This window comes from Mercenaria mercenaria, chromosome 5, assembly GCF_021730395.1.
Source record: "Mercenaria mercenaria strain notata chromosome 5, MADL_Memer_1, whole genome shotgun sequence".
NCBI classification, from domain to species: domain Eukaryota; kingdom Metazoa; phylum Mollusca; class Bivalvia; order Venerida; family Veneridae; genus Mercenaria; species Mercenaria mercenaria.
Window position 1 is genome coordinate 67,253,095 of NC_069365.1, and position 15,840 is coordinate 67,268,934.

Sequence of the window (15,840 nt, forward strand, 5' to 3'; positions counted from 1 at the left end):
TTTCTTTTATATTATTATATTTCATTTCTGATTGAAAAACTAGCAATTCGCACATTTAATTCTGCGCGGTTGACTCAACAAATCAGTTGAGTATCACCTCTTTTACTATTGTCTGTACATGTTTTCGTTATTCCCATTAATGCTGACTACCGCTATAGGCTTTTCGATTTGCCGTCTTCTAAAAAGAGTAGTACACCCCTCCTAATGTCCGAAGATGTACTTTAAAAAGACGCATGTTGGTTCTCTACTGGAACACGATATGTAAGCAGGTTACAAATGATGAACCACATGGAAATATTCAGTTTCCTGATCTCAATAAGTATAAGCTTTTATCTGTTGTTACGAATGTCACTGAGAACGAATGGCTCATCCGGGCTGTCTGTCTGCATCTGTTGATCAAACTAGTAGAAACTTCACACATAAGTATATTCTCTATCGTGAAAATAAATAGTCGTCCCGTTTTCTGATTCCAGTAAACAACTCTTGTGTCAACCTGGAATAAAAAAAATGCACGCATTAAAAGTTATAAAAAATCGACTCTTGTAATTCATGGATACTGATAATTATATCTATTAAATGATGTGAAAATTATGACGAATAAAATAACATGTGGTCGCGCCGGGAAACGAACCCTGACCGCAGCGGCAATAAAGAAGTTTTCCACTGTCGTTACCAATTATAACGAAAGGGAGGGTTTAGTGTTTAATGCGCGTTAAATATAAGGTGACTTTTCTTACAATTGCGATACACTAGCGAAAGGCGCAGGCAGAGCCCTAGGTTGCCTCATATCAAAGATACATAGATTGAAGGACTTCGGATTTAAATCTTATAAAATTTTTGTTTGAATTTGATGTTCCCATTTTAGTCGTGCATCAGTCGGGGGTTTTAAAAAAAACTCAAAAGCTTTGAAAATTTAAAAAATCGTGTTTCCCAATTTTTTTGGTGTACCAGATTCGCACCAACTCTTCCCCTTACTTGGAGAAAAGGGTTTGGCCCCCAAAATTTACGAGATGGTTCTTTTTAAAGATTTGGGAAAACAGACTTATTGTTAGCGATAATCGTTTTTTAAAAAAGGTTTCATATGGATTAAATAGATGTCCCAAATAACGGGTGAAAGTGAAATGAAAGGTTTATGCCCAAAATTTGAGTTATCAATCATTTTGACAGAAAAACCTTATCGCAATAAATCAGCGAAAGCGGAGTTAGAATTCACCAAATTTATGGCCCCGCGGCGGGAAATGTGTCTAAAGCGGCATACATACTTTTGAGCATTTAATACTGAAAACCCTCTTGAAATTAAATCCAGAAAAATGAACGTTCTTACTGGCCTTTCGGGGGGTTTTTTAAACACTGCGAGTAGAATGGCGCTTTTGGGTGAAGCCCCGAACAGAGACTATGAAAATTTTGTGTACAATATGACGAAGTGAAACACATTTTCTTGTTGTCTCCCCTTTTATTGTAAATTAGGAAGAATGTTTTAACGATAGCTACTTATCATTAATGCGAGTCTCGATGTAAACTGGCATTTAAATGAGTAATACCCCAAGGGGAAAAGGGCAAAGTATCTTGTAAAGCTATTTAAAGGAAAAATCTTTGTAAGTAGTTTTTTTGCATCTAATGGGTAAACAACTTCACTATTCCATTTTCTGTTTTTGGGTATCAAACCCCAAGCCTTCGAATGGTAAGTTTTTGTTTATTTTTGATTTTTGTCTTTGGATATTTTGTGCTAAAGTTTGTCAGATATAAATATGTTTTATTCTTTTTTTTTTCTGTGAAATTATAATTTTTTTTTGAAATGCTTATAGGCCCAGGGGCCCGGGTGTAATTTTTGTATAGTATATTTTGTTTGTCATGAAAATTTAGAAAGGGCCCCTTAATAAAAAATTTACTTACTTACTTACTACTTACTTATACATTTTTATCGTAAAATTTATTAAAACTCAAATTCTCTGTTTTTTCCGAAACATTATAGTCTGTCGTATACTGCATAATTATACACCTTTAATTCCATATATTTAAAACATAAAATCCCGTGCCATAGAAAACCAACATAGGGGTTTGCGACCAGCATGGATCGAGACCGGGCCGCGCCCCGTGATTTGGTCAGGGCCATGCTTTCGCTTTCAAAGCCTTTTGGGAAATTTGAAAAACTTTTACGAACGAGGACCCTGAGAGACTGCGCGGATGCGCAGGTTGGTTCGATCCAGCTGGTCAAAAAACTAAGACTATTTGGGTTTTTAAGGGCTGCTCATTTATATTTTTTATTTTGTTTGTCGGCGATCTGGGGCTTTTGGCCTTTTTTTTGTATTTTTTAAAAAACATTGCTTTTTTTTAAAAATTTTTTTAAAACCCGTTGCAAAAGTTACACTAAAATAAAAAATTTAATTGTATAAAATGTTTAATCCCTTTAAATTTCATTGTGTATTAAATATTCCCGGGGGTAAAATACCCGTCGTGTTTTTCAATGGGTCAAAAAATATGATACCCACTTATTTCAAAGTGAAGGTATTTTTAAAATTTTTTGGTTTTTGGTTAACATGTTAATACATCTTTTTGGCCCCCCCTGCTAAAAAAAAAAAAAAGCGTTTGTGGTAATTTGAAGATTTACAGCTGAAAAAAATGGCGTAAAAAAGAACTAAAAAAATCCCAGTCAATGGGAATTATCGTAAAACTTTAATTTTTTAAAATGAAAAATGCCGTTGAAATGTTTTAAAAAAAACCAACTAAGCTGAGAAATTACTTTTTGTTTTACTGTTGGTTGAAGTAAATGTTTTTTTTTGATGTTAATATGAAAACGTTTAAAATGTTAGATACCTATTAATTATAATATTACTTTTATTTTGCAAAAAAAAAGCATATTACATATTCGATTTTTCCGTTTCATTTTAATTTTAAAATTTAAAACTTCATAAAAGTACATCGTTGTAAACCGTTTCCCTTAAATGCATCGAAAAAAAAAAATAAAATGACCAAAGCTTTTTGTTATCGTTTCACCCCCCCCCCCCCCCCGTTTTACAACAAAAACACTTTGTAGGGAAAATCGACAAATTTGGGTTTATGTGTTCCCCCCGCTTTACGCTTTTAAAGATGAAATAAAAATTGGAAATGCAAAGACTATGTATTTTGTTTTTTAGGTCACTATAAAATTCTTAAACTTTCAATTAAAAAAATTCTACATAATTAAATTGTTATTATACCAACCTTTTTTATATAATCTTTAAAAAAAAAATACGCTGAAAAACCGTTTACATGACTTAAAAAGCTGTAAGATAAAATAATCTTATAGAAATTAAATTTTCTTCTACTGACACTGATATTTTCGCAGAGAAAAACATTTTCTCCCCTTGAAAGGGGAAGAGATTTGAAAATTTTTTGCAAAAGTGCCTCTAGAAAAAAAGCGTTATTTGTCGTTTACCGGTCCCCATTTTCTAAAAATAAAAATTGTAATTATTAACTTTTTTAATGCTTTTCCGAGTTTCCCTTTTTTAATCGAATGAATAAACGTGATGCGCCTTTTTCATTCTTAAAGTACCCTGGTACCTAGCTTCTACAAAATAAAATTCTACTGAGTTTTTTTGTCCTTTCAACTTTAATCTTTTTAAAAAACCCCAGGGTATTCATCAAATGATTTTTGCACGATTTTTTTTATTTCAAACCTTGCAACATAAAATTTGGGTGCATCCTTGTAGAACGGAGAAAAAATGAATGAAAAAAATATTTAAATATTGTTGTGAAGAAATGACAATGAATGAATGAATGAATAACTATTTAAAGGCTATTCTAAATTTCTTTTTTTATTTTAAGATTACAAAATTAAAACTGCCTTTTTGACGCTTCAAATTTTGTTAAAGCAATAAAAAGAAACCCGTTTTTCCGATTAATTGAAATTTTAATCTGGTCTGGTTTAAAAAAAAAAAAATCATTTAAAAAAATTAAAAACTTAAAAATAAATAAGTATTCTCGTGTTCCTTCCCTCTGAAATATGCAATACAGATTACGCGTGCGTCTTTTGAGCGATTTTATCGCTTCGGGATATATAAACGCGCGAAGCGTGCGAGCGTGTTCTCAACTGTTGGTTAAACAAATTCTGTTGCATTAAAGACCCCAATTAATTTGCGCTTTTTTGTGTTAATTGGCATTCTTTCGAGTTTTGATATTGTCAATTTGCATAAAAAAATGTTAAAAATTTGTCAGACTGGGTTACCAGGTTTGGGTACATGGGCTATCTATTTATTTAGTTAAAGCATACACTTATTTCAAATTAAAGTTGCAGTAAACTGTTTGGGGAAATTATTGTAAGTTTATTTTTGTGGAGATGGGAATCAGTGTAAATGCTTATATCATTTGTTTTAAGAAAGACACTCAAAATTTTTCCAATATTTTTCGAGCGTTTTCGTTAATTTTAAAACAAATTTGTTTTTATACAGTATCATGTAACGCCCTCCACGTTACACGGTTATATTGTTTTAAAATAAAAATAAAGGGATGTTATCGACCTTTTTTATTTTATAAATTTTTTTTTTTCTCTTAAAGTATTTATTTTTTATTACGCTTTGATGGAATTGTCTTTCTTTTTTCTAGAAATTTTAAATAATTGCTTTTTTACAACGGGGAATATTTTTTAAAGGGTTTTTGCTTTTTATCGGGAATATGCCGAGTTCTTAGGGGAATTTGCGCGACTTTAACCAATATTTTTTTTTGCTGAAGAACGAGGGGAAATTTCCCAGAAGGTAATAACCCTTTTTTTTTAATAGATCTACACGTTAATATTATGTAAAAATTTTAAAAATGTTAATAGCCTGAAAAGGATTGCTACTTAACTAAAAAGAAAAAAAAAAGTGCACCCAAAACCGATTTTTCGTCAGCCCCGATTGAATTCGGGTCGTGTATGGAAAAAAATTGACGTTTCCCGGTATGTTTTAAGATAACTTTTAATAAATGGACCTAAAAATCACCCTGCGTTTTACAAATAAGTGGAAAGTTTTAAATAAATTTGGGGAAAAGGTAGGCCAAAATCCAACCCTACCCCCGTTTTGGCAGCTAAACGCTTTCTGCCCCGCTACCCCGACATGCGATGTATATTCAAATAGAAAATTTTTTATGTATATTTGTATCGATATTTATGTTTGGAATTAAATGAAATTTTGGAAATTACAAAAAATTCCCTGTGCTAGTCAATATAAAAGGCCCCCCATCCACGAGAAAAAAAATAGTCTGCCACAGTGGGTAATAAAATGGAATGAGGGACAAGGATACATTTTTTTTATCACGGACCGGTTGCACCACATTCGCAAGTTAGTCCTGCGAATGTGTTGATTTAAAACCTGCGACGTAATAAAATTTTTAGCTAAAAATTCGCATGTGATGCTTCACGTTCGCAGTTGTTAGGGGACACGGGAAACGTGAAATTTCCAACGAACTATCGAGATATCAAAACCCTTTTTTTTAAAAAAAGAAACACTTACTTCGTAAAATTTTAAACTAACTATAAAAAAAATTTCCCTTATAAAGCATCCATTTAGAAAATTGCAGATCTTTCCGCTTTTTCATTGATCACAACACGTGCGCACGTGTTAGTTCAATGGGCCTGGTGTATAAAAGGCTGCACTTTCCCGTGATAGTTATCCCCGCAACGTGGAATTACCCCAAAACGCCCGTGGTACTAAACGTGAGCACAAAAAAGTAAAATATTTCATTAAAGGCGTTTGTTTGAAACTTTGGACGCAGACACTTTATTGATTATTTTCGTCTTTAAAAAAATTTGATGTTTATAAGTAAATTCAAAATGTCTTTAACTTTTTCATACAAAATATAATGGATTAGTTCCTCTTTTTTTAAATATTTGCATTGTATGCACAAGCGTTGGGAAAAGTCAGAAAACAGTTAAATTTTTCTTGCTTAATTTTTACAATGGTGTGATCAACGGTGTATTTATCATACAAAAAATAGGGATGAATTGATTAATCCTTTTCTTTCTCAATTTGGCTATTTAGATTAAAAGTTTAAAAAAATCGGGAAAAGCTAGATGAAATGATGGATTCTTAGGGTTTTTATTTTAAATTTATACTGTTTTTTGGGGTGAATGCTTTTTTTGTTCATGTCATATTAAATATTAAAATTTCTTTCTTTTAATTTGGGTTTTTCTAAAACAGTACAAGTTCAAACATCGAAACTTTGACCTTTTAAAAAGGGGCCCGGAGAATATAATTTTTTCCACATATTGATTGCATCCCCTATTTTTTAAATATATAAGTTATTTAAACCCCTATTTTCCGGGAATCGGGAAATATACGATTGTATACCAACAATACGGGCAATACTCCCCCTTTTTCGAAATATAAAAAAATTTTAAAACCCGTATTTCCCGGGTATACGGGAAAAAATACGGGTTTAAATCGAAAAAATATACGGGAAAATTTAATCCTTGTATTTTCAAAAAAATAAAACTATACAAACCCCCTATATCCAGAATTACGGGAAATATCGGAGTTTTACAAAGAAATACGGGAAAAATTAAAATCCCGTTTTTTTAAAAAATACAAAATTTTTTAATCCCCTTTTCTGGTTTTACGGGAAATATACGGAGTTTACACCAAGTATCGGGACATAACTCCGTTTTTTCGAAATATCAAAAACATTTTTAAACCCGTTTTCCCCGGGATATCGGGAAATAAGGGGGTTTTTATCGAGAATATACGGAATTTAAAAACCCCGTATTTTCGAAATATCAAAATATCATTTTCCTTTTTCCGAATATACGGGGAAATTCGGGGGTTTTATATGAAAAATCGGGTATACGTCTCCCATTTTTGTAAAATACGGGTTTTATGTATTCCCCGAAAACCCGCTACGGGGGAAATTTCGGTTTGTATCGATCAGAATCCCTTTTTAGAATTTTTCCCTATTTCATAAATACGGGGATTGTTACTAAAAATTCCGTATTTCATTTAAAAAAACGGAAAACCTATTTTATTAGTATACGGGCTTTTAAAAAAAAAAGCCCGTACACGCCCGTATTTTAGTTTTCCCGTATTTCTTCCCGTATATGGGTAATATACGGGATCCCGTACACTCCCGTATATTAACTCTTTTTTCGCAGTGACATTTACTAAAAAGAAATGGCAAAATATATTAATAAATGCCATTAAAGAATAATGTCTCTGCTTTGTACTTTCTGAAAAATTCGTTCTAAATTATTTGTATTTTTGTTGAACTACATATCTTGAAAATAATCTTCACCGATTTAGTTGACTTACTTCCTTAGGTAGTAAAGGTAGCAAACACACGATCTTCTTTAACTGAATTATTTGAAGACATATTCCTGTTAAAATTACCCTTTACAAATAATGACGAAATGCTATCAAATGCATTAACCGCCAAAGACTAATGTTCCGCCTTGAAAATTCTTTTTTGTAATTTCTATTTTCGTATCATAATTGAATAATTTTTGTTTAGATTAGTATGATTGCACATCAAATTCTCCAGCGTCAAACGACTCTTGATTATTTGTGTGAGTGTTTGATAAATAACAGATTGCTATATAGTTACAGGATAATAAATTGAAAGGGTTTATTGAAAGGGTAAATATAATGAGAAAACTGAATACGCGCACACAGTTATATTTTAGTTATCACATGAAGAAAGGAATGCGTATTAACTGAAATGTGCATAAAGTACCTTTGTGCGAGGCAAAACCCTTTGATACTTGTGCTTGATATATACTGTTTAGTTTAACAACCTTACTAAATGCGGTATCAACTTATAATCAGGAAAGTCATCTTAAAATTCTTTTTGTTATATATAGAAAAATATAGAAAACACAAATTGGAATAAATCGCACGTTAATCATATCAATTTGTGAAAAATGCACAGAACATTTATATACATTTTTACCAATTTTTAAAAGAACAAAATTATCTCAAAATACGAATGAACACATACCCTCAAAATTACTTTTAGTTACAATGGAGAATTCGAAAGCATACTTTGGGTGTCCGCTTGCTTCCGCTTGATGTGAGATAAATATATGACTTTTCCAGATTTCGTTTAGATTTTATTACGAAGGAACGTATATCTTTATGATCCTATAAGTATTTATATAAATAGACATCTATATATTTACTGAAGTATGTTTGACAAGGCATTTACGATCATGAATAATTCATATTCATTTGCATTAAAATGAAGTTTAGTATCAGTGAAAAATAAAAATGATGTTTCCATCAAACCGATTCTGTTATTATTTTGTGCTTCCAAAGGATTTTGTTAAATATTTTATTAATTGTTTGAAGCAGTGAAAATATCAAATTTATATCACAGATAAATTTCAGTATATCACTAAAAAGCATAAAATAAAATATACCGTGTTAAATATATTTGGTGTATCAATGGGATCATTTTCATCAAAGTATTATGAAGCATTGGCGTGTATTGTAGAAAAATTTGCTCAACATCTTCGTGTGGCTGAATAGAGAATGTCACATAACCTTGCCCAGATGTCCCATTGTTTGGAGGAAGGAATCCTATACCTGGATCTACTGGCGCCTCACCTATCAGGAATAGATGAACGCAGGTTAACTATTGCATGAGACAGTATGTACTAAAATGCTTATTTACGGGAACAGGTAGCTCCTACTTTCATAATTTCAGATGAATTAGTCTACATACGATTGGTACCTACTAAGTATTTTTAGATATTCTATGTCGTATACACATTCAAATAAAGGTACAAGGAGATTGTGGCACCACAGGAAAAATGTTTTATAGTTGTCTAGAAAATATTTCATTTTTAGAAAATACAACCATACAACAGCAAGTGAAGTAAGCGTAATCCTTTCCATCTTTCATGTTTGATAAAACGTCATGACATTAACAACTTTGTTACAAAATTGTCACACCACCAAGGAATTAATTCTTTTGTTATTTTACTATGCTTTGCATAGATATAAGTTACATTTTATTTCAAACGGTAAAATAATCAAATCCTTTGACACTTGCAGCATAATAGTAATTGCTAAATGCACCTTTGCGGGTGGTTAACAAATATATTTGTATTTCCATAGTTTTACATGGAGCATGTAGAGAGTATTTCTTTTTTCATGTGAAATAATATTCATATTTAGCTTAATTAGGAAAAAACTTGAAATTCTCAACAGAGTTAATGGTTCGTCCTAAAATTATGCAACGAACAAAAAATATTTGAAATGTCCCGTTGTTGGCAGGTATCTTTTATTCTATACGAGGGGTGTTCAAATATGAATGCAACTAGGCCAATTTTCAGAACTGCTTAACAAACAATGCCAAAATAATTATCTCAATCCTTTCAGTCTTTTAATCCAATTTTTAAAGGTAGAGGGCGTGGACGGTAGCATACATTTCCACTACCGTCCATTAACCATTAACAGGCTCAATCAAACCGAGCCTGCAACATTTTCGTTTTTCTCGTGTTGAGCGACCTGTGAAGTTTCCACTTTTCTCTATTTCATTCTCTTTTCGAGGTATACTGTCCAGACACTGGAAACTAGCCGAACCGAGATTTTTGCGCGTTTGATATTTTCTTCCAGCAAGGTGTTTTTTGAGCCTCAGAAATAGGAAAAAATCACAAGGGGCAAGATCTGGCGAATAAGGAGGGTGAGGAAGCTCGACAACCTTTTCCTGTTTCAGATATTCACGTACAATGGCCGCTTTGTGTGACGAAGCATTGTCATGCAACAACCTGACACCACGGAGACCAATTTCTGGTCGAAGGTTTGCGAAATATGTCTTTAATTTATGAAGGACCTTGCCTTTGTAAAACTTGGTATTTACAGATTTACCCTTTCATACGACAATTTGAATAGCAGGACCTTGATTTGTAAAGAAAATTACATACATTACCTTTTCGAAGCTCATGGTGCGTTTTGCTATGCAAGGTCTTTGGCTTCCTTTGGTTGCCCATATTTTGTTCTGTTTATTTCGCTTGGGCTCATAAATGTGAACCGCCAGTGATGATATTTTCGAAAGATCGATTGTTGTATTTATGCAACTGTTTCAACAATTGTTTGGCGATTCTTAACCGAGCAAGTTTTTGCTCTTTTGTAAGGAGATGGGGTATCCATCTGACACTTATCCTATTAATTTTTAAATCACGTCTGAGAATTGTATGAGCAGCTCCTACTGGGATACCAACGCATTTAGCTATATGCCTTTTACTGAATCTACACCACTTTTAAATTTCTTACACTACCGTGTGACAGATAAAAAACAAAGTTCATTGTTCCCATAAACACGACATATTTCATTAAATATGTCTTTCGCCTGTATACCAAAAATACAGCGGTTCTTGATATAGGACCGTATTTGGTCAGTGAAAGGAGACCTTTTCCAAACCATTTTAGCTTTAGTGTACACGAGTAGATAGTGTTAATCGAGCTATTGTCAAAGCTAGACTGAACAGATTTAAACATGTATTGTATCAGTGGAGAGCTTACACAGCCCTCTATGCGATACATGTACATATGTTGTGCAAATCGTAGTTAAAATCGAGATATTGGCCTAGTTGCATTCATATTTGAACACCTCTCGTATTTTAGATCTAATTCCTCTTCAGTATTTCATTTTATAATAAATGGTAAGTGGTATTAGAGGTACACTAACCTGTTTGTGGATCAAGTGACTGGAATTCCCAAACTACTGTCTGTTTCACTAAATCAAGGCCCGAAAATGCCCGTAGCACAATTCCATGCTCGATCGTAAGATCTATGTTATCCTGGGTAATTTTAATGAAAAGTGTCCATAACTTGTTGCTTCTTCTTGACAAAAAATATTTTTGAAACTCATACATACTCAATATGTAACAGCAAAAGCATAATGTTATCAGTTACAATACAATAAAAGTAAAAATCTACCTTAAGTTGGTTTATTTAAGAACTGCTATTTACAATGTACCTTTTTGGTATTTGGTTCAATCTATTAAATCATTTTTTTCTTTACCTGCAAAATCTTGCTGTTGACCTGTTTTTTAAAATTTCCGAAAACAACATCTTCCAGTCGGAATGTCCTTGGATCTAGATTTTTATTATACTTATGCTCGATGTAAACTCTTTGAGCTGGAGCTGTTGCATTCTCATCATTTTCAAATCTTATTTTGTATTTCAGTCTTGATTCTTTGTTTATAAACCTTGCTGCTCCAAATCCAGTGGGTCCTAGAATATCATTCTACAAAACAGTACAAAAAGATTTACAAAGTATTCTAACATTTATTAGCATTTCGTTCAGTAATCCTGGGTATTACTAAGTTAACTTTTTGTCTTTGACCTCTCTATACTTCGTCTTTTATTAATCATTTTCATATGAAGAAATACTTGCCAACCAAGAGCAACATTGACAGTATACAATCCAACCAATCAAAACATTATAGCAACTCTGTTTGATTGAGCCTGTTCATTGCAAGTAAGCAAAAATGCAGCAACTATTAAGCACCTATACACCTGGCTTAAACATGTTCTTCTCTCAAGACCTTTAGCCGAAACAAATCAAAGAACATAGAATTTAATGACCAAAAATCCAAAGTGCCTATGGCGGATTTCGAACACCAGGGTCGCTTAGGTCCTAGCCCAGTGCTCTAAATGACGAGCAAAAGAGTCGACTCTCTGACACAGTTGTCAGAGACTGACTTTAAATGTGCAGGCTTTACGTAAGCAACTGTAACATGATAAAGAAATATAAAAAATACTGAATTAACGTGTTGCTTACTACAATGGTTGGGCTATGTAAATACTTTATAATGTTTAATACTTAGGTAAGTTGAAATTCAAATGATTGATTGCACGGATTTTGCATATTAATTTAATGTTAATATCTGGTAACATTCATGTTCAATATCAAAGATATTCGGCAAAAATATTCAATATCACAAAATATGTATTTTGACATGTAAAGTCCAGAACATATCAGATACTAGATAAATGTAGTTCTAACCTTAATATCTGATACCTTTTTAACTAAATATACAGGATGTCTGATACCAACTGTACAAAATTTTAATCAGTATGAAAAACTTACCGGATCTTTCGATATAACCCATTCAACAAATATATTCCAAAGTTCCTGTAACCATTTCTTAGGCATCTCACATATCTGTAAAAGAGAATAATCAGTCGCTATATGAATATAATTTACACACTTATACATGAACTGCCATAGGATTTCGTGTCAATATCTTCCTTTGTCCTTGTTCTTATCTGGAAATTAAATGATTGGCAACACCTTAAAATGAGAATTAGATTCATGTTGTAATAAAAACATAAGTTTTAGAGAACTACGTAGAAATGTACAATACATTGCTAAGATATTCCCGGTAGTCATGGTAGTATACAGTCATTTTCGGTTGTAAAAAAAAAAAATAAACATGAAGTGTATGCGCGGACAAAAATTGTTGTTACCTTCCATTTATGAATAAGCTTCAAATGAGGATATCATAATAGTGCTGAAATCAGACAGTTAATTTAAAACAATTAAGAAGGACGTTCCACAGATTTTTATGGATGCAAATTATTGATGGTCCTTGATATTTCATGTTACAATAAACGTTTAACAAATTCATTTTGAAACTTGTTTAAAAACGTTTAAAGGATCAAACTTGATTCTTCTTAACTTACATCTCATGTTGAAAAGAACACTATTTCTGGTTTTCTACACAATTTCTATAATTTTGATCATATCTAAATTTCAGATTTTGAGAATGTTTTAAAAGTCAAGCAATATATCATTTCAAAGCGTTTTTCTTATGTCTTCTTTCAGTTGAATAAAAAGTTCATTTACGAATTGTACCTCTAAACTGAATGTTGATGTCCCGTTTGTTTCATTGTTTGGAAGTGTATAAATGCTTGGAAAAAAACAACAAAAAAACAACAAAAAAAAAAAAAACGAAAAAAAAAAAAACAACAAAAAAAAACAGGCGCACATTGTCATTTCTTTCAAAAGCTACATGGAATATTTTCTAGAACAGGTCTATAAAGTTATAAACAAATCTTTGTTATTTGAGTTAAAATGTATCACCAGGTCCTTTCATAAGTTAAACGTGTTTTTGTAGATGAAGCTGACTTGGACGTGTAAGTTTTCAACTAAAGCGTAATGTTGTTTAAATTCGTTATAAATTGTGTTACCAAAACTTATTGTTCAGATTGACAACAAGTTATAGATAAAATCAACTTTTACTAAAGTCGTGGCCGAGTGGGTAATGTCACTGAATTCAAATCACCTCCTTACCGATATTGATTCGAGCCTCAATCGGGGCGTTGAATTCTTTATGTGAGGAAGCTATCCTGCTGACCCACGGAAGGTCAGTGGTTCTATAAATGCGCCCACCCATGATGATATTATGCACGGAGGGGCACTTGGGATCTTCGTCTTAGATCCAACAAAATGAATAAGTAAATTTACTAAAGCCAAGAATGTAAGTACAGGGATTCATCAAAAACACAAGATAAAAGAATTTCAGAGGGTAAAATGGTTTGTTTTTCATGTTCTTTTTATCCTTTCTGTTTTCAGTGAGCATTATGGTATATCCGAAACAAAACTCCAGGTACACAACTTCACATGCTGAACAGGGTTCATGTAAAGTTTCTTGCTGCTTATATACTAGGATAAGTGAGACAAATACTTTTTGACCCATAGTGCATATTTTTTCAAGAGCCATTACTACGGTCTTGCGATATGCAATCCAAAACAAACTAGGGTGCATGCGGAATAAGATGACTACAGGGTGTCAGACTCTAGGTTAAATTTCTTTTGAGATAAATGCAACACAAATTTTAAATACCTTTTTAGCATATCTTTACTTAGACAAGAACGATTACTCTGGTATTGCAATTAAAAACCCAAACAGAGCATCAACTCGACTTCATGTGCTTTTTTACATTCCCCTGTCTCATGACTTCAGGTCAAATGCGTCGCATTTATTGAGATACATGCAAGTGAACGCAAACGTGTAGGCTCTTTAAGCATATCTTTTTGACAGTCAATAGCAACAACCATAATCAGGCTGAGTAAAATCCAAAACAAAACACCAGTTGCAATAGCTGATTACTATTCCTATATGGTCTTATGATTCTAGGTCAACTACATTTTAGGTTTACGTGACACGAAGTTGTATGCCTTTTATGCATTTTTGGTAAGTCAAGGAATATCACTCCTCTGGTCTAGATTTGTGAAAGGCAGGTAAAACCTTTATATTCTGATGAACAATTATATGAGGTTTTATAACTTTATGTCCAACACGTTTTGAGACATGCACGACACAGATTCGGACTGACGGACATCCAGGCGGAAGGACGTACGGACAAGGGTTAATCTTAATAACAAATTTTTTGGGACAACAAAAATGTATTTGAATTGGTTTTTGTTATCTAATATCTTCTAACTTACTAATGTATACCAACATTTCATAACATGCTTAAGATATCTAAATGATTGTGATATCTTATCATGCAAATGACAATGCTTATATCTCACTTCCTTGTTTGCCCTGCACTGAAAATAAGCTTGAACCATTCTTTTCAGTATTCTGCCTGGTAAACGCAATATCCTGCTTTCAGCCATTCCTTTTAAGGATTTCATAAAGTCATCTTTCATGTCTTTGAAAGTGTAGGGTTGGTGGTCTATCAGTCGCTTCAACCATCCGCCACCTAAATCAGCACCAACGATGACAACCACTTCAGTTATCAGTCCTAACCCAGTTGCCGAAATTCCTCCCGCTATCCCTCCTGCTACAGCTGCTCCCGTTGCGCCTGAAAGTCATATAATGAAACTGTTCGGATATATATTAATATCTTAAACATCTTTGGCTTCTTACAATCGCTTATAATTACATACTCTTCATCAGTGTATGAGAAAGCATCACCGAGGTAGTGACATTGCTTATCGATGAAATGCGATAATAATAATTTCTAACAGAAGACAAACATTATTAAAAACAACACTTGAAAGTTTGCTTTCCCGCTAATGTTATCAATATCGTAAGTTTTCTGTTACAGTAAAAACGAGCACTAAGACCATTCAAGGGAAGTTATGATTTGTCATTCATGCCAATCTACGTTTCACAAAGATTTTGTCTTTGCATTTGTGTTTGACATAGTAACTCGAAATGTCGAGTTACTTAGTTACGTTTTTCGAAATTTCGAGTTACTAAGTCGTAATTTCAAGTTACTAAGTCGAAATTTCGAATATCGTATCTCGAATTTTCGAGTTTCTAACTACAATAGTTAACGTAGATGTATAGGTCCTGGCCAAGATTAGGTACCTGGTGAATCCATCAGCTAGCCCTACATGGTCATACGATTTAAGATGACCGGACAGCATTTGCGCATAAAAATCACTATTTAAACAATGTTTAAGTGTGGAAGGTGCCCGACCTAGTTTGAGACCATATGGCAAGGAAATATAGACATACCGTACATGAACCTGTAGTAATGAGTCTGACTAAGATTGGGTACCTTGATAAATCTAGATTTTGAGGAGCGGTCAAAGAAGGAAAACAGGAAGTATTAAAACTTGGAATATTGCAATATTTTGACCATATCTTGAAGGTTTTTGACCTAGTTCAAGCCCCTACCACCTGAACATGTTATACATGTAAATGGAGGTATATATCCTGGATAAAGTTTGAAATCTGGAGTAGCTCTAGAGGCTATGGGGTAGGTCATACATTGATGTATTGTAGTATATGTTCAAGTCGCTTCATGTTGGGTATAATATATAAATGTGTAGATAGATGATCCCTCTTCGAATAGTCAAAAGTTGTCCATTAGATTTTTGGCCGTTGACAGGCGTTCAAATTTTGCGGATAAATAGGCAATATAT

The 15,840-nt window shown here is 32.9% G+C and overlaps 1 protein-coding gene across 1 annotated transcript in view; it reads right to left on the reverse strand.

Annotated features, from left to right (window-relative positions):
• The window catches only part of LOC128557107 (uncharacterized), an 18,796-nt gene extending 4,025 nt beyond the window's left edge, over positions 1–14,771 (reverse strand). The window contains exons 1-5 of the mRNA XM_053543816.1: positions 14,494–14,771; positions 12,043–12,117; positions 10,972–11,196; positions 10,636–10,747; positions 8,363–8,549 (exon numbers count right to left, since the gene is read on the reverse strand). Coding sequence (XP_053399791.1) covers positions 8,363–8,549; positions 10,636–10,747; positions 10,972–11,196; positions 12,043–12,117; positions 14,494–14,613 — 719 coding nt within the window. The 5' untranslated portion in view covers positions 14,614–14,771. The remainder of the gene's footprint in view (positions 1–8,362; positions 8,550–10,635; positions 10,748–10,971; positions 11,197–12,042; positions 12,118–14,493) is intronic.
• Between the last annotated feature and the right edge of the window lie 1,069 nt (positions 14,772–15,840).